Below are 23,591 nucleotides of genomic sequence, written 5' to 3'. Positions count from 1 at the left end.
TCCTTGATGCAGTTTGTTCACTAACGTTCCCTAATACATCTCCGTGGTCTGTGTAGAAAATCTGTTTGAAAGGGGAAATTTCTGAAAGCAGTTATCTGCATTTTATTTGAGGGTGTCAGAGTAAAGGAAGCAGGTTATAACGTGAGGTTAAACGTTTCCTTCCACTTCACATTTATGCACTATGTTGCGTAGATGTTTCTAATAAAATTCCCCAACATACATTAAAGTTTATAGTTTTAACATGACAAGATATGAGAAGAAGCAAGAGGCATAAATATTTCCCTACGACACTGTGCAGCGATGCTATTTCCCAGTATATTTAAGCTTGTATATTTGTAAGAAATACAACCCCTGATTTAGACATCTCTGACATAAACCCATTATGTAACACAGTTGGACCTTGTCCCGGTGGTGACACACCCTGCTTTGCTGTGTGACTGGGTGCAGTGTGATTAGAAACGGTTCATCTTAACTTTCATCAACATGTTTTCTTCATTTCACTTAAGCATTTCAAACTGTTTAACCAATTCTAGATTAGTTTTCATAAGAGATTTTCACAATTTTTGTCGCTAAAAAAAAAAGGTTTAAGGGGTATTGCCTCCGACGAGCTGATAAAGAAGACGTACTATGTCAAGAATAAATGCAGACTTTATTAGGGGAAACAGAAAGAGAAGCATTTACCTATGTGTGTTTAAGTTATTAAAACCCCTTCCCATTGAGTATAAGCGTTTAAATGCTCTTTCAGTGAAAATCCTAAGCCTCTATAAATCAGAGTAAACAAATAACCAACTTTTCATATCCCCAGGCTTTACATAGGCAGTTTCTACCACAGTCTGGACAGATGTTAGATGTATCAGTTTCAAGTGACTAAACAGCAGAATCCCCTCCAGACACACAATATGGTACAAGTACAAACCACTGATTTATTGATGCCAACAGAAATGTTTAGAGCTCAAACAAATTTATTTATTCATAAGACAAATATATGAGAAAAATAAAAGTTATTTGTTTTTACAAATGACTCCACAACTCTCCATCATTAGCCTGGTGTCCCTAAGAAAAGTTACATTTGTAGCAGACATGTTGATACATACAAGTTGTAAAAGTTATGGAAAACCTGAATACATTTATTAACATATGAAATGTATATGAATAGAGTCACAATATTAAGCTCATTTAAATAGTTGAGTTGATCTCTGAGGCTGGAAGACATTTTAGACACCATAACTCTTTGTACATAAACCAGCGAGGGACAGCACTTTTTTTTTTCCTCCATGGCTTTCAAACTTGGTTCGGATTTCTGGTTAATATCTTGAGCACATGCTTGTCACTTTTGTTATAATTTCTAACATACTACAGTGCAATATAGTACAGATTGAAATGCAATAGAAAAGTAAGTTGTTGTTGTTGAGATTCACAACATAAGATTCATAAGTTATTTTTCCACTGTTGTGCATTTTTTATACTTCTGCCTCACCAGTCGTGTGGACAACTAGTCCAAATTCTCTGAATTTATGTATTATTTAAATGAGGAAACAGCAGGACATGTAAATAATATTTTACAGATAATTTGAAATAAAACACATAATGCAAGGCTTTTTAAAAAAAAAATTGTCATTGTTTTAAGTCTATTTTAGTGACAACATGCAACATTGCAAAAAACTAGCATGTGCACAATAAGAAAGGGACGTGGTCCTCTACCTTTAAACCTTTTAAACTTCTACTGTGATTGCAGCATTATAGACGTCTCTAATTATGGGAATTAATGCATTTACAGTACAGGTACGTTCAGTCATTAGTATAGTCAAATTTGGAGTTGTTTGGTTGGCTGTTTGGTTGGTTAGCCATGTCCTGATTGGTAGATAATGTCCTACTGTGTTGTCACTCAGCTGCAGCCCCGCCCTCCGACACATCTGTAGTTAGTTGTTGAGCCTCCTGGCGATGATTGTGCGTGAGGCGCCGATGTGGAAGGAGAGAGGACCAGTTAACCGGCTTTTTAAATGGTCTTTTACAATCATTTTCAGACTGCCGAGCAGCTATACCGAACTTTTTTAAATCTATGAAACCGAGTCTGGCAATATTAACAGCGGTAGCACGGTCTGTCGAGTTTCAAAAGACTGTTCTGCTTTGGGGAAAGTTTAAAGCCCCCACAGACAGAGTTCGGCGGAAAGGTAAGACGGGTTCTCTTCAACTTTTCCCAGCTGGTTGTAATTGTGACTGTTTGATAGAGTTCGTAGCAACACATTTTCTCTTCTGCTCCTTACAGTCAGCATGTCAGGGATGCATTGCGTTGTGTAAACCAGTTTAACCAGCTTTGCGGGAAGTTTCGACGGCCGCTGTGATTAACTTCAGAGGTTTCTTCACTCCTACGAAGTGACATTCGATTCCCAACAATGGCAGGTCTGAGCAAGGTCCACATGAAAACCCTAGAGGACCTGACGCTAGACTCGGGATATGGGGCGGGGGACTCCTGCAAGTCCCTCAGCCTGTCCTCCTCCAAGTCAAATTCCCAGGCCTTTATGACGACCCCTCACCGGGGGAACTGGTGGTATTACTCTGGCTCTATGAACAGCAGGAACAACAGCTGGGACACTGTCAATACTGTCCTCCCCGAAGACCCGGAGGACATCTTCTCCAAGTGCCACCGCTTACCTGAGCTGGAGGAGTTCCCTTGGACCGAGGAGGAAGTGGCCAGGATACTGCGCAAAGTGGCCGAGAGTGGTGGGAGTGCCAAGTCGGGGTCTGCCTCTGTTTTCTCCCAGGAAGCGGTGCGACGCCTGTCCGCTCTCCTCCGTAGGGCTCTCATCCGCATCTCCAGAGAGGCCCAGCGGCTCAGCGTCATGCACTGTCGGTGTACGCGTTTCGAGGTGCAAAGCGCCATGAGGCTGGTGCTCAGCTGGGCCCTGGCGGATCATTGCGTCTCCGCCACCGTCAAGGCCATCTCCATGTACTGCATGAGCGCAGGTGAACTGCTGAGGAAGGGCAAGTCTGCCCGCTGCGGCCTCTCCTTCTCCGTGGGGCGGTTCTTCCGTTGGATGGTGGACACTCGCATCTCCGTCCGCATCCACGAGTACGCGGCAATCAGCCTGACTGCGTGCATGGAGGCTCTGGTGGAGGAGATAGGGCTCCGGGTGCTGATGGCCGAAAGAGGTCATTCGGGCGCGGATTCGGGGTCAGGATGTGCCCCAGTGACTGCAGAGGCCTTGGAGGCGGTTGTGAACAATGATGCCGAGCTGTGGGGAGTCCTGCAACATTATGAGCACCTGATCTGCGGAAAGAATGCCAACGGTAAGCAAATTTTAAACTACATTGTTTGTGTTTTACACCCAGAGCAGGTCTGAAGTTTGCTGCCTTCAAAAGCACATCTCAAAATATTTATATATGTAACATAATCAACAAGGGAATTTATTTCAGTAATTCAATCCAAAATGTAAATCTAATTAATTTTACTTTTTTTTGTTTGTTTTTAAAAAAAATTAAGTTTTCAAAAAGAAATCTGAATACTATGTAAGGCCAATGAAAACAGACTTTGATTCTCAAAAATGTTTTATGATGCCCTTATTAAGGACATCCACAGTACTTATCAACTTATCAATAGGGTTATAAATTCTGTCTGAAGTGGGGATACATTTTCACTCTGTTTTTAAGTAAACAGGTGTTAACTTTTCACCATATGGCTACAAACAATACTATTAAACTTTAACACTTTCTTAACATCAAAAAGTCTGGTTTACTTGTAATGGGCTTGTCTGGAATTGAGCCCAAAATAGTTACTTGTACAACCCTGAGCTCATTATGTTTACATATTCCTCTGACTTGTTTTGCTGTGTGTTCATGCATGAGAAAACTTCATCAGAAAGTTTTTGCTCTGCCATAAAGTCTCCCTCCTGTGTGCTGGTTACAGCTCTCCACTCTGGCACAGCCCTTGTGTGGAAAAGGTGAAGTGTAACCTCCTGCTGCATACAATAGCTGCTCTTTGTGAATGAACGCCTGATGGATTTGTTCCTAATTTGACTTGTCAGAATAGGAAAACAACGGTTCAGGCATATGTGAGGAACAAAGAAAGTATTTTCCTTCTCAGCAGCTTCCCATAGAGAAAAGACAACTGTATTCTGCTTTAGGCAGCCAAATTTGCCCCTAATTAATTTCAGAAATGGAGAAGTCACAAGTCATCTGAAACCCAGGCAAGATACTGGTTTGTTGCCACAGCCTCGGGTTTACTTCTCTATCCTTAACTGACAGTGTTCACATCACTGTTTCAAAGTTTAAAGTTTCATCCTGTGCATCTTTCCTTCACTTGCATTAATTGGTGTCCACCCTCACAGATCTTATATTTTTCTTATACCTCTTTATTCCAGCTCCAGCTGTGCATCCTGCTTTCTGGTCATCAATTTCCTGCACCCTCCCATCGAAATCCTTTCCTCAAAAATCCAAATGTTCCAATTCAAGAATCCACAGAGCACAATTTCCATGACTGTGTTGGTAGTCCAGCGATGAGTTGATTCATGAGCTAGCGCTGGGACAATGTAACAACCCTTTGTTTGTGGCCTACTACCAGCTCCCTGGAGCAGAGCTCTTTATTGTGGTACAATGGTCTTTTTGTTGTGAGATCATGCAGCTTAACCCAATACAGAGGGATTGAAAACAAATGCTGGGGAGGCGCATCCCCCAGTGTGCATTATAGACAAATGAGAGGGAGAAACTGAGGGGTACATATAGCAGTCAAAAGTTCTGCTTTGAGGAAAGTTTTTATTATGAAGTAGCATCATTTAATGCAAATATAGTGCACATATGAAGCAAAGACTTGCATCGACTTCCAGCTGAATTCAGCCAGCATTTAACTAAATATACATGCTTGCACAGTTCTTCACTGGTTTCTTAAATTTCCGATCCTGTTCAGCTTCCAGTGGCTTTAACTACCCCATTAGGTATTCATCTGCAATGTACTGGACTTGACGGTTGCCACATGCTCAAGTTGGCGCTACATCATTGAAAAAAACAGATGTCTTTTGCTTGAGTTTTCTAAGTGAACTATTTTGGTGAGTTCAGGTTTTTGAGGGGGGGGGGAAGAACATCTGTGTGCATGTGTGAGTAATAACAACACACTATTCTTCTGACCACCCTGGCTATTTATAGAATCGATACTGACCGTGAAAGCCACATACCACTCCACCACCTTACCACCTGTAACTCCACACAACTGAAAGTACATACAGTTGGTGACCCTACTCGCCTCCCCACAACTACCACCACCAAAAAAGTAAAGACCCATTCAATGCAGATTAGAAGAAATAGAATACAGCTCCATCTATTAAATCTCCTCGATTTCACTTAATTTCTTTTTGTCTGTCTTTTTTTTAATTTTTTTTATTTAATGCTGGCCCTACATCTGGAAGTGTTTAAGTCAGAAATGACTTCAACGGCTCCAAAAACAAAACTTTCTCCTTTCCTCTCTCCCCTCCCCTTGTCTTGCCCTCTCAGACTAAGTCCCACTTATTTCTCTCACCTCTGGCACCATCCCCCCCACCCCACCCCACTCTTTTTCTTTTTTTCCCCCCTTTACCATTGAATTTACATTTGCTTCATCTTTATCTGTTTACTTCTTCTGGTCTACTGAGAGTGCATTAGAAGAACTCTGTTGCGATGTGCCAGGATCTCATTCATTACTCGTGCACATACTCATCCGCCCATGAGCTTTCACATGCACGTACATGCTCCTGAAACCAATTTAGCCTTGATTTGCATGTGTTCAAATGGCTCCAAAGTACTCGTTGGATCCTCTAAACAATACCACTATAAAGAAAATCTGTTCCATCACTCTTTTATTCACACAAGAAAACGAGTAAACTCTTCCCTGTACAATTTGTTCTGTTTGTACTGTGGAACATTTTTAAGTGCAGAGTAGAAGCTTTGCTAATGGACAGTGGAAGTAGTTATTCAATCATTCATTCTTTATGAATGTCACGCAGATGTCTTTCAAGCTCTGGTCTGGATGTTTGCACAATTTTCCAGTTGTAGTCTTGTTTGAGTACTCGTCAGCTCATATTAAAATTCACTCCGACCATTTTCCATCCTTCTTTTGAGACTAGTAAAGTAATCGGAAAGAATTTTGATATGTAAACTATCACATATGAGCCCATTGGCCACCAACAGCTATGGTACTTTTAACTTGCATTTATCCAACTTTTGCTTTTTGCTCTCACTTTTTTTTTTTTTGTCATGGATGACCATGGTGTTATGCTTGAGCTTAGCATTCCAGATGAGTACTCTTCAGCTGAATTTAGCTATGTTGTCAGCTTGTACTTCTTTTTTTGCTATGTAGCTTTTTTATGTACATGTGCACTAGGTTGGAAATTAATACAGCTGCTGTAAGCAACTAAACTTGAGACAATTGAAAATAGGATGTTATTAAAATAGTTGTGTTCTTTAAATGTAATTATGCAACTACATAGTTAGATTCATGTAGCTCGAGTTTAAAACGTAAGTAAATTTTGTAAGAACTTGAGTTTTTAGCTCCAAAATGCAATTTTCAGTTGCTTTTTTAAAGGTGGCTTAGAGTGCACTGAAAACGGGGGAAAAAACATATGATTTGCTGCTCAGTATTTCCCTAAATATGTAGTTAGTCCAGAAAGGGGCGTGGGAACCGTGGGCAGAAGGATGCAATGAAAGCAGCCCAGAACTGTGGTCACACAGATGGGGAAAGCAGCACTCTGAAAATACACTCCCTGTTTCACAAACCTGGAGGCTGATCAAATTCAGATTGGGGGTAATGTATGTGGAAATTACTTTTAATGGAGAAATCTTGAGAATATACACCGTGTAAATCTTCATAGATTTTACCAACTCAGCATTTTGCCTGATTTACAATGACGCGGAGTAAACTCCCTGTACGGGACAGTGTTCAAAGCCAAAAACGTGTCCGGCTTTAGTGAATAATAAAGGATAATCCGTCGCTAGACAGTACAATTTGTTTGTGGTTGAACGTGTGTCAGCTTTATGTTAGGGTGGCTGGTTCACCCCAGGCTATTCCCATTCATAGAGATGGTCCATGTCACTGTTTTCACTGGGTTCTTGCCTGGTGCCAGCTGTAAAAACACTGCCCCATTAGGTCAGTGGTGTGCACGTGTGTTTGAATGCACTCGTCTTTGTGAGCTTAGGTTTGTTTTTGTGGGCACCAGTCATTCTTGTAAAACCATGAGTAATAGTTTCACAGATATGACACCACAAAGTATTTGTCTGGTTTTTACCCACTAATACAGGTTGCAAAGGCTGTGACATTTAAAAATACCAAACCTATATTCATTTTAACTTTTCCCATCTGTAGACGTTTTCATATTTGATTCAGTTTTGATATATAAGATATAGTTTTAACTTTCAGCAAAGCCGGTTGTATCATTACACCACCATGAGTCATGCTGCTTAAGAATAATCCACTGATGTGGAGGAACACAGCTGAGAGTAACAGATGTTCAAGAAAAAGACGTATTGAACAGAGATCAGGACATGAAGTAAACCTTACACATGCACATTTAAAGTCACTGGCCAGTGGGTACAAAATCTGTGTCCACAGAAAACTGAAGAAGCCTGATTGACTTCAAACTTCCCTGCTTGTTTTCCCTAGAAAATGTTTCTTAGGTGTGGCACGTTGATTACTACAGAGCTGTGATTGTTGTTTAAGGAAATCTGATTGACATGGTGGGTTGCGGCCCAATTAGCTAATGTGGGAAGCAAAAGGCCTGACTGAAGGATGGCTGAGTGCATTGCTTTAATGATTGCGGTAATTTAAAGGAGTCACAGCAAACCCCACCATCCAAGGATGTTTAGAGACCAAACTGTCTACTGTTATCAGATGTCATATGATCAATGATTGACACTCTAGCTATCGGACTAACTTACTACTCTTTATAGAAAGGGTTATACTAATTTCTATTCTATAGTTATATAATTATAGTTGTATAACTATAGAATACATATATAGAACTATATATTATAACACATGTATATTTGTTGCATATGATAAACATTATGTACTTGTACACACAGTTGAGGTGACCATGATCCTAGTATTTTTAGATAGTTCCAATTTAAAATGGAAAGGGTGAAATCAGAATAGTTGTTGACTTTAGAGATGGAAAATGTTGTCTAAACTAGGTAACCTGGATATATTTTCTTTAAAGCTATGGATCATAAGTTGTACAAGAAGTACCATTAGTGGTAAACATTTAGTATTCATCATATAAAGAAGCAAATTTGAATAAATTAACTGGAGAGCTGGTAAGCATGTACATCGCAAAAAATGAGTCATCCATGCACATGCATTTTTCTTTTATTAGGAAGTTATCAAAAGATTAAAAATATATATATATCTGTTTCTCATATGGATAAGTCAAATAGCACTTGGAAATCAGGTTTTAGCGTTTTTGCAGAAGTTGTTCTTGTTAAACAGAATTTGAAAATCCTCATTGGATGAATAAAGGCAACCCTGAGTATCTACAAGCCAAAGCATAGTCATTATATTCTGAGAGTCTTAAATGTGTCATTCAGAAAATCTCTGCACCCAGACTAATGAAGCATTGTTAACTTACATTTTCCAGGATCTTTTAGATATCCAAACATAACCCTTCAAATGTGCTAATTCTGACAAGGATGTCTCTTTTTTTTTTCCACCAAGTAGGCCTTTATCTCATTAACAGTACTTTTTTCTGATTATTTTAATTTATTTCTATTTTCTGTCAATAGACCCTGTGTTCTTAGTTGCAGTTTTAAATCTGCGGTGTAATGGCTATAACACATTACAGCTAATTACTATTCTATTTCAATGCTTGAAACATCATGAGCTATAAAACAAAGATGTTATCCTGAGGAAGTTGTGAAAACCTTTATGATGGCACAATAAACTGAAATAATGTAATTACTGATCTGCAGAGCCAAAGCTGAGAAAACATTTTACTTTAGAATGAGCCAAACACACCTTTATTAACATCTTGCTACAATTACCTTAGTTTGTATGTTAATATTTTAAATATAAAGGAAAAATAGGGGAGCATCATGGCTAGCTGTGACCTGGTTTTATATTTAACAAGCAAGATTTTGTCCTTTAGAACCTATAAATGCTTAACAGGTGTTTATTAAAAGGTGATTGAGTCTCAGTTTTCTCTTTCACATAGTTTAACAAAGACCCTGGTTATACATTTGGACTGGGCATTCATCACTTTTAACATCTACCCCCTAATTACCATATTGGAGGCAGCATGCGCTACAGAAAACAATAAATGTTCTCAACATGCCCTACAATGGCTGCAGTTTTTGTAAGAAAACATCTGGCAACGGCCTGAACCCTCTCAAAGTTTATTTAGAGATGGTTAGATAAAGTTGCATGATTTGACAAAAAGGAGAAACAAACAATGCTGCATTTAGTCTTTTCTTCTAAAGAGCTCACTGATCTCATGAATGGTAAACTGAGGTCTTTGTAATGTGGTCTTCATAACCCGCCAAAATAAATTTGTTCCCTGGTGTGTTTTATGAGGATAAAATATACCAATCATCACTGTTTGGAGTATTTAAAGAATTATACATCTTACTTGCACTGCTTTCACTAACTTAAGAAACCTGTTTTTGCTAGTTTTGAAGCATTTTCTGGGTGATTTGGAGGTAAAGTTGAATTGCTGATTATTTCAGACAACGAGGTGCTGCTGGATGTCTGTGATAAGGAGAGAAAGCTCAGATGAGTGTCAGGGATTGTGTGGAACCAGATTGTGTAACTAAGGATTGGACATAATAACCCCTTGCTGTGCTCTTTGGAGAAATTTATTTGAGTCTGACTCAGGTCAGTCTGAGCCAAATCTTTGCAGCTGAAGAGGAGCCTCTCGATGGAGAATTGCTGCACTAAATGCATATGTAGCAAAAGAAGTGCTTCAATTGCTTTAGTGTGCATCAGAGGAAAAACAAATGCACCTTCTGAATGTTTTAGTCAAACTAGAAAAGTATATTTACTCCCTACTTTTTAAAAGGCAGAAATGTTATAAGCTCACACATTTAATGTACACAACTAACTGAGCTTTGCTAAAGTTGATGTGGAGTATTTGGTCGCGCTAACAAGTCTGGATTTTCTGTGACTTTCTTAGTCTCACTCACTGAAAGACAAACTATTTTGACTGTTATACGCTTCTTTATATTTTACTTTCCTCTGGAATTTAAGGTTTGCTTGTTAAATAAATAACTTTACATTGTTAAATGCAAAGCACCAAGTGCATTCAGTTTATTTTTGTTTACATATTCTAAATTACAACTTTAAAATGCCTTTGCATGTCTAAATGCAAATCTGCTGATACCTTGTGGACACGCATACACCTCTCTTCAGACTATTTTATCTTAAGGACTGTGTTCTAATGGAGATGGTTTTCACAGAAGCTTAATAAGATACTATAATACACTGGATTATGTATTATTAGAGGGAATTAATAAATAAATATAAAGAAAATAGTGTTTTCCCTATCAGTAAAAAAAAAATTGTATTGTTTTGTTTGAAAGAAGTATCCACGCTGTGGACATCGGCAAAACAAGCTTTTTTTGTTGTTTGTTCTTCTGAGTGTACAAAGACCTCTTAGTTTATCTTTTGTTTTCTATGTCTGCTGTGTGTTTACCAGTGAAAGGGTGGCAGCAATGTTTTGCTGAAGGCAAGCACAGTGCGAGTAGTCTCAATAATCTGGGATTTTAATGTGCACACAGAGTCTCAGTGAACCCGAATGTGCAGGTACAAATGATAACGTCACACAGCCTTGTGGTCAGCAAACAGCTGAGCTGACTGGGACTCATGAATTAGGACTTAAAGTGATACTGCGACTAACTGCTGTGCATTTTAATATTGTTGGCGGATTGATAGAAAAACACAGTTCACTTCATGTTTTCAGGAATAATTTATATCTCACCTTACTTTTCAAGGAGTTTAAAAAAAAAAAACTCAAAAAGCCCTTTTATTCTTCAGATAGAGGGTTGGTTGAGGAGTAAAAGTGTTGCAAAGTAAAATGTGCAAGAAAGCTCATGAAAAACTGTTGCTAGAATTAAACATGCGTGTCATTGGCCATCAGCCACCATGCCAAGTTCTGTCAGCGGCTAGCCCATAATGAATGGGTTTGGCTAAATTATGCTCCTGTCATAAGTAGGTCATTGCTGTCTGATATTTTTACTCCAAAGTTTTTGCTTTGATTTCCATTCTGTAATCTTATTGTGACGGTGTCTGCACTTCATAAGGGGTCTGCTTTGTGTTTGCATGTGTTGCTCTAGGGTTTTTGAATGCTGACTAATGTAGGCATACAGTCTGCGTGACAATTAGTGACTGGTTCTGTCTGAACCTGTTTGACTCAAGCCAAGAAAATGCAGATCAGTGTGGAAGAAAAACCCAAATTGAAAGAGTTTAGCTTTTCTTTTCTTTAAAAATTCCATTGATAATTACATGAATGCAGTGTTAATTCCTCTCTCTATTTTTTTTGTTTGTTTTGTTTTGTTCTTTGCACCACCCACTGCTCTTTCTGTAATCCTGTATCTGCTCACTGTGGAATGCGTTTGTTGGGTCACCAAGCTTTGAGCTTCATCAGCAACAACACACATGTAAACATACCTTGCTTGAACCACTTTCTGTCCACATCACAGTGCATTCCCCTCCCTCCCAGACTTTTGCTGATAACTACACCAGTGTGGTTTTAAACCAATTTAAACTGTGATCTGAGAATGGTGTTGTCTGTGTGCTGTCAAGTATTGTCTGATCTTCACTAAGACCTCACCCAACATCCAATTTTTGGATTTTTAAAATCATTGTTACACTCTTAATTCATATTGATTGCAATCATTTTTTCCCAGTCATTTTATTATCTGTCACTTTTGCATTGCACTACTTATTTTTTTGTAGTTCCCTGTTAGGAGTACACAATATGCTAAAATCATTTTACATATGAACCCCTGTTTGTAGTGTCATCTCCTAAAATACATCACCTGCTGGGTCAAGGTCATCTTGGAGAGCATATGGTTCGATTAACAGAGCCACAGTGGTGCACACACACACTGCATATTTGGAGCAAACCTCAGAGTAAGGCTTCCTGGAATTCTCTTGTGGTTGGTGGAGGGAAGGAGCACATTTAGCGGGCCATTTGGAGAGCACATGTGGGCACAGGAAAAGCAGACGCCATCAAGTAGGACACACTCTTCTACAGTGTTCAGTTGCCTTTCTTTCGACAGTATATCTGCATCTTGTGTCCACCATGTGTGGACCTCCTTTCAGGAAGTAAAATAAACAGTTCAGTTCCCAGAGGGAACTAAAGGAAAACGTCTGCTTTTCAGTGCAGTCAGTTAGAAAACATGTCACAATTTTTGCTGAGGAGTGAAATACAAATCTTTTGGTGGAACTGTTCATTTATTTTTTTGTAGACCTAAAACACTTTTTTTTATATACATAATCATAATAATCTGATTTGGGCTTTAAGTGAAATCCCTGACTGCCTGTTTATTCTTTTTGCAATAACACTCCAACCAGATGCTTTTACTTTTCCATTCTAGGGCGATGGTGGTCCTTATATGATATGATATGGTCTCTTGGGATGTCATCCAACTAATTTGGGAACATCTGTAATGAGTGACTCTTGTCAGAGTTAGTTTGTGTTTGGATGGGTTGTGTGAGTTAGTGGCCTCTGTCTATTCAGTGACATCTGTTCTGTCGCTTTCTGTTGGCCAGGCTGTTACTGTGCAGTGTTTGCCATCTGTGTGTCACCACAGGTCACAGACAGTGCTGGACAAAATACACCCCAGCAGTGGTGGCCAGGTTTTCCCCTCAGTGGCCGTATGATCGGCTTATAAAGGATGTAAATGGTTGGAGGTGGAAGATCGGTCATGTGATGTGAGATGGAATTTCGCACCAACTGGATACCTTCTTATGATCCCTGTATGTTCTCTTCTTCCTCAGTGTCATACTTTGTGATGCATGGTTTGGGCTTTGTGACAAAGCAGGTTGGCTGGGTTCTTCAAATCTTGAATTTATCCATTTCCATCTTTTTTTTTTCTTTTGCACCAGTTTCTCCAAAGCACATTCCACTCAAGCGACCATTTCCAGAGTACCTTTGCTATGTTACGATTTGGCACAGTTTTTTTCCCCATTTTTTTTCATTCTCTGCACATGGAGGCTGCAGAGGAAGTCAGTCAGACAGAAACTTAACAGACCACAACTTTGGTCTGAGAGCACTTCTGAATTTTAGCCGCTTTAGAATTGAGGTGTTGGGTATGACATTGACATGGTCTAATAACCTCCAGTAAAAACTTGCTGATAGTAACTGTTGTTTTAAAACTACTCTCAATATGTGATTTTTCTGTTTTGTTTGCAGTCAAACATATTTCTAAGCCAAATTTGTCTTTCTTATAAGCAAGAAATGACCAGCTATCAGCTATCCGACTGGAAGTGTGAAACAGCCTGCTCAGGAGGGTTAAAGCTGCATTGTTCTTTACACCTGGAAAAACTCCTGTCACTCCAGCTTGTTCTCTGACCTTTCGTTAAAGGACTTTTAACTGCAAGTTTTAAACAAATGCTTTTCACATGACTCCACTTCTAACCAAAATAATAGTTCAAAAAAACATTGTGTATTTTATTAATTTCGACTAGATGCTACAGTAAAAAATGGCATGAACCAACTCCTTTTCCCTGATCTGTAGTTACAAGCATACATTTTTGTATTGTTTTTTTATTATTATTATTATTGTTTTTTTGGGTTAAGTTTTAAGTTACAATACATAGGCTGTATGCATGCGTCAACACCCCGTGTTTCTTTATACATCTGTTAAATGGTGTAATAAAAGTATCGTAAAGGCACACTGACAGCAATTATAATGTGCTGTGCCATAAATTCACTAACAGGGGTCAAGAAGAAGTTGTTAACGGGGATAAGTGGAGCAGTGTTCTATTAGGCAACTCCACCAATAATTAGACGCTTTGTTCCATAATTGTCTCCCTTTCGAAGCTTTCTGTCCCCTAAATAAGGACCCCTTTTTGAAAGTTCAGTCTTCCACGAATACAGGGATTGTATAGCTCAACAATGGAGGTGTAGGAGGCAGATGTGTTAGTGGTTTAGAGTTTTCAATGGGGAGGTATTAAGCCTTAGGAGCAGTGCGTCATAAAACAAGCGACACACACCCATTTGGTCAGCTGTATCCCAGAGAGGTCCAGTTTGAGCTGCCCAGACTAATCCAAGTTCTTTCATGCTAACATTTAAACAAAGTGGTTTTATTCTCCTATGTTTAAAGGTTTCTGTTTTCACCTGAGAAGCACAGAGTAATGAGAAGTGCAGGCAATGATCTGACTTTAAGGAAATGATGGATTTAAAACTCATGACATCTGACTGGAATTCAAACGTATATGTGTGTACTTAGTGGGAGGAGATGTCTTGGAGATTCTTTGTCACTCTGATAACATTGTGGCTCTGTCCTCCTGCCGGAATAGACATAGATAACAAAATGAACACAACTGCATACTCACTCAGCTAAACTTAAAATAGTTTAGATGGAGACACAAACAGATGGGGAATTTTTTTTTTTTTTTTTTTTTTTTTTTTTTACATGTATATGGAATTTATAGACTTTATTTGATATCTGTGATATCTAGCTTATTTTCAGGAGAGAGGAGGTGTGGCTAAGGGACTTATCTTTTTGGTGTCATCTTTGCTTTCTAATATTAATCTGAAATGTAAAGAACTGCACGACACAACATACTCCTTTGTTTTTTGTTTTTTTTTTAGAAATAAATCGGTAAAGTACTCCCAAATTTCTTAGTTAAACACAAACTTAGAAAAAACCTTTTAATATAAGTGGATTTACTTTTTCATTTGCTTTTTGTCTTACTATTACTGACACGTTTGAATGGATTACTGTGGCCTTTAGCTCCATGCAGGGAAAAAAAAACTTTGGCTGAGTCCTGCCTTGACCCAGTGGAAGGCTGGAAGTTTCCCCAAAGCTCCTCATCTCTCAGTTTTTCTACTCCTTTGACCTTCCTCTGTTGGTTTTTGCTCCACATGCAGCTGCTGATCCATGTGTTCTGCAGTGGAGTCTTGAAATGCAATTATTCTATTTTGTCAAAGGGAAGTAATAGAAAACTAGTAGCAGACCGTGTATTCAGTGAGGCTTTGGTTTTAATGAGCCTTTAAGTGAAAAGCATTATGAACTTTTATAAGGGTGCACAAGTAGAAAAGTGTTAAATGTGGGATTTGGGGAGTGGTTCACAAGTTCAAGCATAGAGATGCATTAATAAGGCAGTGATTCTCTATTGTTTTATTTTTCAAAGTACCACTATATGGACAGATTTTACAAATAGGACTTATGGTTTGACAGTTTGTTGTGTAATGTCATAAAACCAGAAAAGGAAAAACTAGTGTATTTATTGGTACCATGTGATTGCAAAATGCCATTTAACAATGGATAACTTTTTTATACAGATGCTGACATTTCCAGATTTCAAAAGGAGAAAATTAGCCAACACATCCCTGTGTTGTCAGGACTACTAGTGGAAAAATGTAGTTTCCCAACAAGCCTGACCTCAAAATCTAGGTTAGCAGCTTATCTTGTATCCATCCACCCACCCACCCATCCATTACCTTCTGCTTATCCAGGGTCTGGTAGAAGCCTAAGCAGAGAGCCTTAGACTTTTGGGCCAGCTCCATCGGGCAAAACGCCTAAGTAACCTTTTGCATCCAGCTTGTCCACGATGCAAAACGTCATCAAATCTCTCAAAAAGGTTATTCCATCCTGTGGTGAGCATGTTGGGACAATGTCTGAAACACATTAGCTTTTGTTGGTAATATCTATTGGCATATCTGTTAGAAATTCCCACTGGTTTTTGACTTGTCTCTTCCCCATTTCCTCCCCCTGAACTTCTTCTTTTTTAGACATTTGAGGAAGGAAAAATCATGTTTGAACTCTCAGATCTTTTTTGCCATGAGTGCTTCATAGCTGTATATCACAGTTAAAAGGTATTTACTTTGTGGTTGCTTGTGCCAAATATTCAGAGCATCACCAAAGGTCACTCTAAGTTTGAAATTAAGCACAGAGGAGCTGCAGTCAAGCTACAAGGGAGATTTTTTTGCTTCTTTTCACTTCTATATGAGTCTATGGACCTGAATTTTCCGTGAAACAAAATGTTTAGGTATTGGTAGCGAAATGAGGTTTACTGCTAACTGAAAAGCACAGGATGGTCAAATATGTGTTTTGCATTTTAATGTGATACTCTTGAGCATTTTCTCTTTTCTTTGTGGCCTTTGCTTACCATTGTCTGCGGTCTGAGAAATAAATCAGATAAATATTCAAGCTTCTTTGGTCACTTATCTTGTAACTATTTTTCTCCTTATTCTGGTTCTCCTACGTTTTGGCTCTCAGCTGCGGTCTGTTTTTGCCAGGTCCCTCCTGGCTGAAGGTGAGCCAATGATTTCCTTCACAGACCTTCTGATGCCTTTAGACTCCTGGGAACCTGCTGCTGAGAGAGGACTCCTTCAGAAAGCCTTTCTACATTTAGAACACCTAATCTTAAATGTTTTTATTAGTTTTATTACAAAGTGGGATTTTTTTAGCAGCTAGGCGTGACCTCACTTTTTAGGCAGAAGATTTTTTTTTTTGTATTTCTATTTCAAACACCATTAAGAATATCTTATCATGTCCCCAGCTTGTTCTTATCATGTTGTGGTGTCTCCAGTGGCAAAAGGTAAAATGTAAGTAATTATCACCCTGCTGTTTCTGAAAGTCCACTGGAGACATCAGGGACTGAAATTGGAGAATGGGAGTTGTCAAGTGTGGGGAAACCAATTCATGCATTTTTCCTGCTTATTGCTTTGCGTCGTCCAAACCCCAACCCTGAACGGTTGGCGAGCAGCTGGACGAAATGTGCCAACAGCCTCCTCCCCTGTCTGTCTGCCTATTTGTGGTTATTGGCTTAGAACAGGGCAGGAAGTTCAAAGATGTAATGGTGGCTTTAAGAAATGGATAAGATGACACGTAAGTTGGAAGTTAAAGATGCAGCTTATATAAAATCTGACATAACATTCATATACAAAATTAAGACATGAGGGTCTTGTGGGAATTTTCAGCTGCTATCATTGCCTTCAAAAAGACTATGTGGGGGGAAAATGGAAGGAAAACGGGCTTGACGCTGTTTGTTTGTGTAAGAACTTTGTCAGTGTGCACAAGAATAGCTCTCATCTCCCAGTAGGTTACACACAAACATTACCCCTAAAATGTTCACACACACGCCACCTCCTTTAAAATGTCTTTAGCTTTTGGGCAATGTGCTCTGTCTGGGAAGGCTAGAGGGGTTTGTGTGTTTTTAGTGTGTGGTCAGGATGTGGCTTGCACCTCTCACTCATCATGATTTACTAACAATACCATGGTGGTTAGACTCGGATACTCAGCACATATCACAACTCTGAGTTGGTTTACTGTGGTTTACTGTGAAAGGTGCTTGGAAACTATTCACTCTTTTTGTTCACATTATGAGCAAGATTTAATCAGTCTACATGTCATTCATAGTGATTTATCTTTTTGTTTGAGGGATTTGCCAAAACAAAACCACACTTGGTTTTGCCAACATCTAAGTTTCAGTGCTTGGGTTCATTAATATTCAGTAAAAATCTGTCGGTCATCATTCAGCCTGTTTGGTTTGCACCATAGAAATGTAAGTTGAATCTAATTTTTTCTACTTGGGAAGAATTGCATTGGCACACATATGCTCATATACACACAGACTCTTGTGAGAATTACCCAGCTTCCTAAACTCACAAAAGGCAAATTGACCCTGGCTTTTATATTGTTTGTTCTGTCTTAAAACATTATGTGTGCTCTGGTTTTGTGGTATAAATAAATGTGACAAGTTAAGAAATACACAAGGATTTGAAAAAGGTTATCTTTCTTTAACAATGTCTGTTTTTTCTCTTTTTCTTTTTCCTTCTCCTGTTTCCTTTAGTCTGAGCTTTAGTGGGTGGTCCATGTAGAACAATGGAACAGAATCCTCCTGTATCTTTAGTACATCTTCATACACACAGCAATACATTTATGAAGACAGTTTCATTAAAACAGTTTACTGGGATTAGGCATTTTAAGTGCTGCTCAGATGTCTGTTTAAAAGATATAATTGGGGCAAAGTCAGGCTTGTCTCTGAGACCCGAAATAGTAACAGCTGGGAATGCATCACAATACAACCTCATCTACATATGTGCACACATTCTCACCTCCTGTAACTTTGTTTGAGTTGCTGCCAAGCTCGTGACTAAGAAATGTGTGAGTAAATGACCATTGTAGCAACTTAACATCAAATTCTTCTCAGACTGAGGATCACACTAGATTGCAGAAAGCGTCCTTTGAGCAACTCGGGTTTATTTCGTCTGAGTCTGAAATTGCTTCTGTTTAACATTTTCTGGGGCGGGGACCTGCATACTTTGGACTTGGTGTCATAGATAACTTTGAAGCATTTGAAGTTCTCAAACACTGAGACTTCGATTGTTATCTGAAATATTGGTTATTGCATTCTTGGTTTGATGGATTAATATGAGTGATAAGTGTTGAACAGGCGCTCTAAATTTAGATGATATATTTTTCACGTTTTTCTCCTTAACTCCAGGAGTTTGAATTATTTAATCAGGCTGGCTGCTCTGGTGTCCAGCCTGCAGTCAGCATTGTACCAGACATGATTACTTGTAGCTATCCGGCTTTAGTTTTAAGTGTTTTTCAAGAAGAGTAATGGGTTACTTACTGTATTTTATGGCTGGAATTAGTTTTTTTTTTGAGACTTTTTTTTTCTATCTTAAGCAAAAAAACTGTAGGGGCCTTCTTTCAGGTAGCTTACTGAAATTGCCCAGCAACAGGTGGGGGAGGACTATTGTCATTCTTGAACTTCTTCTGACAACCCATAAAGACCTAAAACTATTGGGACTGTGTGGCAGGGCCATTGTAGCTAACGTGTTAAATACGTGATACATATAACAGTATCTTCCTGTTATCAAGTTGCAGCATCTCATCATTTCCTACAAATAAGCTAAAATAAACATACCCTAAGGAGAAAAAGACTAATCAAGTTATTAAATGTACTCATGTTTCCATAATTTTATTTGCAACCCAATTTGTCAAACCACACTTTAAGAAAATTGGAGCCATAAATATCAGTAATTTTGTACCGACAAAATTACCACAATAAACCTTTGTCTAACATTTCAGGGTCTTCTATATAGCGGACCACCATGTGGACACTTGTAGGCTCACTGACACGCTAAAGAGGATGCCCTGAATGTGTGTCTTTGTGTGTTGAAGTCTGACTTTGGGGTCAAGAGATGCCATAACTACATAACAGGAAGGTCATTTTTAGCAGGACCTATTGAGATAAAGGCCCTCCCTCTGTGTTCAGTGTGAGTGTGGGGGTGGACCACAAGAGTCAGGGGTTAGCTATAAACCTACTTGGGTGTCAGATGGGTCCTAAAGCCTCTTGAATAAGCTGACTGGTGTAGTGAAAGGTATTTTACGACCTCCTGCTAAAGAGGTGACCCTTGAGGTCCCTGACACACCCAGGTCATTATCGTCCTGATGTGCTCTCCTGCAGTCGTCTGTGAGCCTGACACATGGCCCAATGATTTTTGCTTTGGATGATATCTGAACACTTGACAGGTCATGTTATTTAAGGTTGTTCTAGAGAGTGTGTGTGTGTGTGTGTGTGTGTGCGTGTGCGTGTGTGTGTGTGTGTGTCCAAACTTAACACACATAGCTTATCAGAAAACCTTTGTTGATCAGAAGTTGGGTGGTCCATTGATTTAATTTTTTTATTATGCTGCTTGAAAACAAGTTCCATCCATGGCATTGATTTCCTGACTAATTACACAAGGTGATCTTCCCACTCCCAACATCTAGCATTATGACCATAATGCATCTCCTCCCAGTATTGAACTCTTTTAGTCTTCTGCATAGAGGGCGATTCTTCTCAACAATGACTCTTGACTTTAGAGTCAGGCAGATGTGAGTCAAGCAACCCTTCTCATTACTGCTCTTAGAGTGCTGCAGGCCTTCAGAACCAAGCCCTGCTCACTTCACTTTACTGTAGCAAAATGATGTTGAGTTGCAATAATGTCCAATGATATTTATCTTACCCCCATCAAGTATTAATGGGATGAGATGAATGTTCAGGGTATTCTCTCTTAATGCGAGTTTGATTGGAATTTTATAGTAGTAGAAAGGTTAATGCAGCACTCCTGTACAAGTAGGTTTCTGTCTTTAAAAAGACAGAATGGGCTCCAGTGTGTAGGGAGCTGACTGTGCAGATTTGGATTACCTAAGGATGTAGGTGGGATGAAAAGTGAATTTATTCATGGTGTCTGCTTTACTTGAACAATAATTGTAGTCAATTTTCAGTCATCTATGTCAATTAAGTTCGCACTATTTCTCTAAAAACTTTTTTTAAACGGCCGTTTGTCATTATAGAGCATTGATGTAATAATTTCATGAATTCATCTCAGTGTAAAAATATGGGGCTGAAGTTCATTATTCACCCTTGCTTTTGGAAGTTTAAATATGTACTAACTAACACGTTGCCTTATGGGACTTTTGTTTTTTATGTGAAGCTGAATTGAAATATTTAGATTGGATGACATAAAAAAGAGGGTAGATGCACATTGGGATAAAATGAAATGCTTCACTAATCCTGATAATCATCCCTTTGCCACCACCCTTATTTTTTTCCTTACAGTTTGACTCACTGCATAAGCTTACTCGTTTCCCAGCCCAACCCAGAATGTTAGTCAGCAGAAAGCAGCTTTAGATTTACAAGGGGGGATTTTTGGATCCAGTTCTTTGAAACGTCAGACTCCTAAGTCCCTCTGTCAAACTCGCCCATTGCTCTGTGAGAACCAAGCACCAGTTGAGGGTTTCCCTCATATATTAAGATGTTAGGATTTTTTAGTGTGATACTAATTCTGCATTCCTGTCTGTCTCCTTCCTCCATAATAAGCTGACGAAGAAGCACCATTTACAATAAGTCATTCTTATCTCCATTAGGGAAAAAAAACATGAAAATAAGAAGCACATGGACTCAAAAACGCATTGTTTCTCCAGAGTGACTGAGGACATTGCAAACATGTTCACAACGGTTCTTTAACTTGGAGTTTGAGATATTTTATAGCCCGCTCTTAAAGAAGTCTGCAAATAAAGAATATTGCAAGTTTTGAAAATTCTCCACAGAGAAAACAGTAGGGTTTATAGTTCATTAAGTGTTATATGTAGGGCAGCCATATTTGATAAATTCAGGTTTGCTCAGCAAAGGTGCTCTTATGTTTTTCCGTTTAGGAACCCATAAAAAAACTTGAAAATATTAAGAGTAGTGTAGTGCCACTACAAGGTTATTAGACTAACAGAATTGTTCTAAAATCAAACATTTTGGGACAACTAGTTCATTCAAAGAAAAAAAAAGGCATCTAGTTGTTATGTAAAAGTATTTTACTCAATTTATATAAACTGACCCTTGAACACTATTCGGTCAGTTACTTGTATTTGTGTGTGTTACTAAAATGTGAGTCAGTCTTGGGTTCAGCTAAAGACCTTTTGCTCAATGGGCATGTTGTCTGCCATCTAAACTGACTGGTTCTCTGTTTTCACTCCCAGGATCCTGCTGAGAGCAAACTGGCTGATCACACATGTACAGAAAGAGAGCAATTAATGTGAACACACACTCTTATAAATGCACATGCACAATTTTTAGCTCTGGTCCAAATGCCGTAGTAGTATTAGCTCAGAGCTAAATAGAGGTTTGCTTGTTCTTTATAGGGGTTAACTGTTCCTTTTTGAAATGGGCAAATAAAACATCCACTCTTGATCTGTTATATTCATTTAAACTTAATCATATGTAGCTCATAGATCTGTGACAGCATTTTTCATTTTGCTCTTGTCAAGCTCTTCTCCTCCTGAGACTGGTTCTTGATGGTGACTTCATCGTTGTAAAAGTTGATTGCATTAGGAGTAAGCGGGTTTGAGGTTAGATGTTTATGTGAATCTGTTATTGCTGTGTGTGTGCGTGTGTGTGTGTGTGTGTGTGTGTGTCTGTAATAACAGTCATTCTGTGTCATTAGAGGGACAGACCCAACCTCCATTTACCATATAGCATATTTCCAGTCCTTTACAGTATGGAGAGCCATGGACCAATAAAAACTAGTCATTCAGTAATATTGTCCCTTTGCTGAACAGTATGTGATGTGGCGGCACATATGGAAATTGAGATTCTTGAATGTGACTGGATTGCCACAGGCACCACTTTCACAGCCTGGAATGTAAAATGTAAAACAAGACTGGAAGATCAGCGAGTAAAAGACGGAGAGGATGAGGAGGAGGAAAAAAGCTGAAGTCATGTTGAGGATTAGGGTTAGTTTTGTAGATTTTGTGGGGATATTTTTCTGCGGTCTGTGGGAATCTAAAACTCATCGTTCTGAATCCTACCTCTCCTAATTTGTGTGATTTGTTTGAAGGTGGTTGGTAGGTATGTTGCTGCATACCACATTTACAACCTCACAGTCATGTCTTTGCAAGGTTGGTATTTCTTAAGTGGTTTATTTTCACAAAATTGAGATTTTTTACTTTACTCAACTTGTACGTTTATTCATCTTGACGTTTTTACTGTAAAAACGTGATCAGAAAATGGCTTTTCATGTCATTCACAATAAGGTTTATGACGAGCAGAGTGGGCACTTTTACACTTAGCCTGTTATTGCAGATTTATATCTAGTCTGTATCTAGGGTTGTGGAAAAACTACTTCACGCTACTATAGTTGCCTGTTTGTAACTGCAGTAGTAGTAGTGTTTTTTTTTCTTTTTTTTTAAATACTGGCTTGAAAAAACTCCCAAAATCCCTCCATAGGAAACAAGGTTTAAGAATCTGATTTATTTTTAAAAGACCTTACTCATTCGAGAATAACAGCGTTTTTCACACTGCAAAAAACTTCCAAACCAAATAAATGTTGTTACCACAGCATTAGAAATGGTGTCCAAACTGATGAGGGGGAAAACATTGGACTTAAAACTTACTACTTCATGGTCAGTCCTAATTAAGTTAATGAGAGTTTTTCTGTTCTTTGTTTCTCTCTAGTACTCATCTGTCTAGCAGCAGGTTTTCCCTCAAATGTTTCCACTTGGTTAGGACAAAATGTTCCATTTCAGTGATTAATGATGTATGTGGACATTCAGACACCGACTTGAAGTCCTCCTCCATACAGCTGATAAGGTTACTTCCACTCTAGGCCCCAGCTGTGCTCCACCTCTGACTCCTTGAAGCCAGGGTCGACGGAGGTGTCAGGAGGATGCTGACCAGACCCCATTTTGCTTGTCTGTCACTACCTGTGATTTATCAAACTCTGACACAAAAGTGTCACTGTGCATATAGTAGATCACAACTTCTTAAGCACTTGAATCAGTGCCATTACCTATTTGAGCTCAAGTATTCCAGTGAATTGGCACTTCAGTCAAATCTGAGATTAAACATGAGCCGTTTTGGGTTATGAATATGTCTGTCCGCTGTTCACGTAGTTTCTATTTTGAAAGACACACTTGTAGGT

General features: G+C 38.9%; 1 protein-coding gene across 1 annotated transcript in view; it reads left to right on the top strand.

The window, feature by feature from the left end:
• Positions 1-1,905: 1,905 nt before the first annotated feature.
• abtb2b (ankyrin repeat and BTB domain containing 2b) overlaps positions 1,906-23,591 on the top strand; it is a 41,849-nt gene continuing 20,163 nt past the window's right edge. The window contains exons 1-2 of the mRNA XM_088006350.1: positions 1,906-2,171; positions 2,267-3,288. Of these exons, the coding sequence (XP_087862476.1) occupies positions 2,394-3,288 (895 nt within the window). The 5' untranslated portion in view covers positions 1,906-2,171; positions 2,267-2,393. The remainder of the gene's footprint in view (positions 2,172-2,266; positions 3,289-23,591) is intronic.

This window comes from Poecilia mexicana, unplaced genomic scaffold, assembly GCF_051168715.1.
Source record: "Poecilia mexicana isolate PSO_F unplaced genomic scaffold, ASM5116871v1 scaffold_6, whole genome shotgun sequence".
Taxonomy (NCBI): Eukaryota; Metazoa; Chordata; class Actinopteri; order Cyprinodontiformes; family Poeciliidae; genus Poecilia; species Poecilia mexicana.
This window is presented reverse-complemented; position numbering and strand designations above follow the sequence as displayed.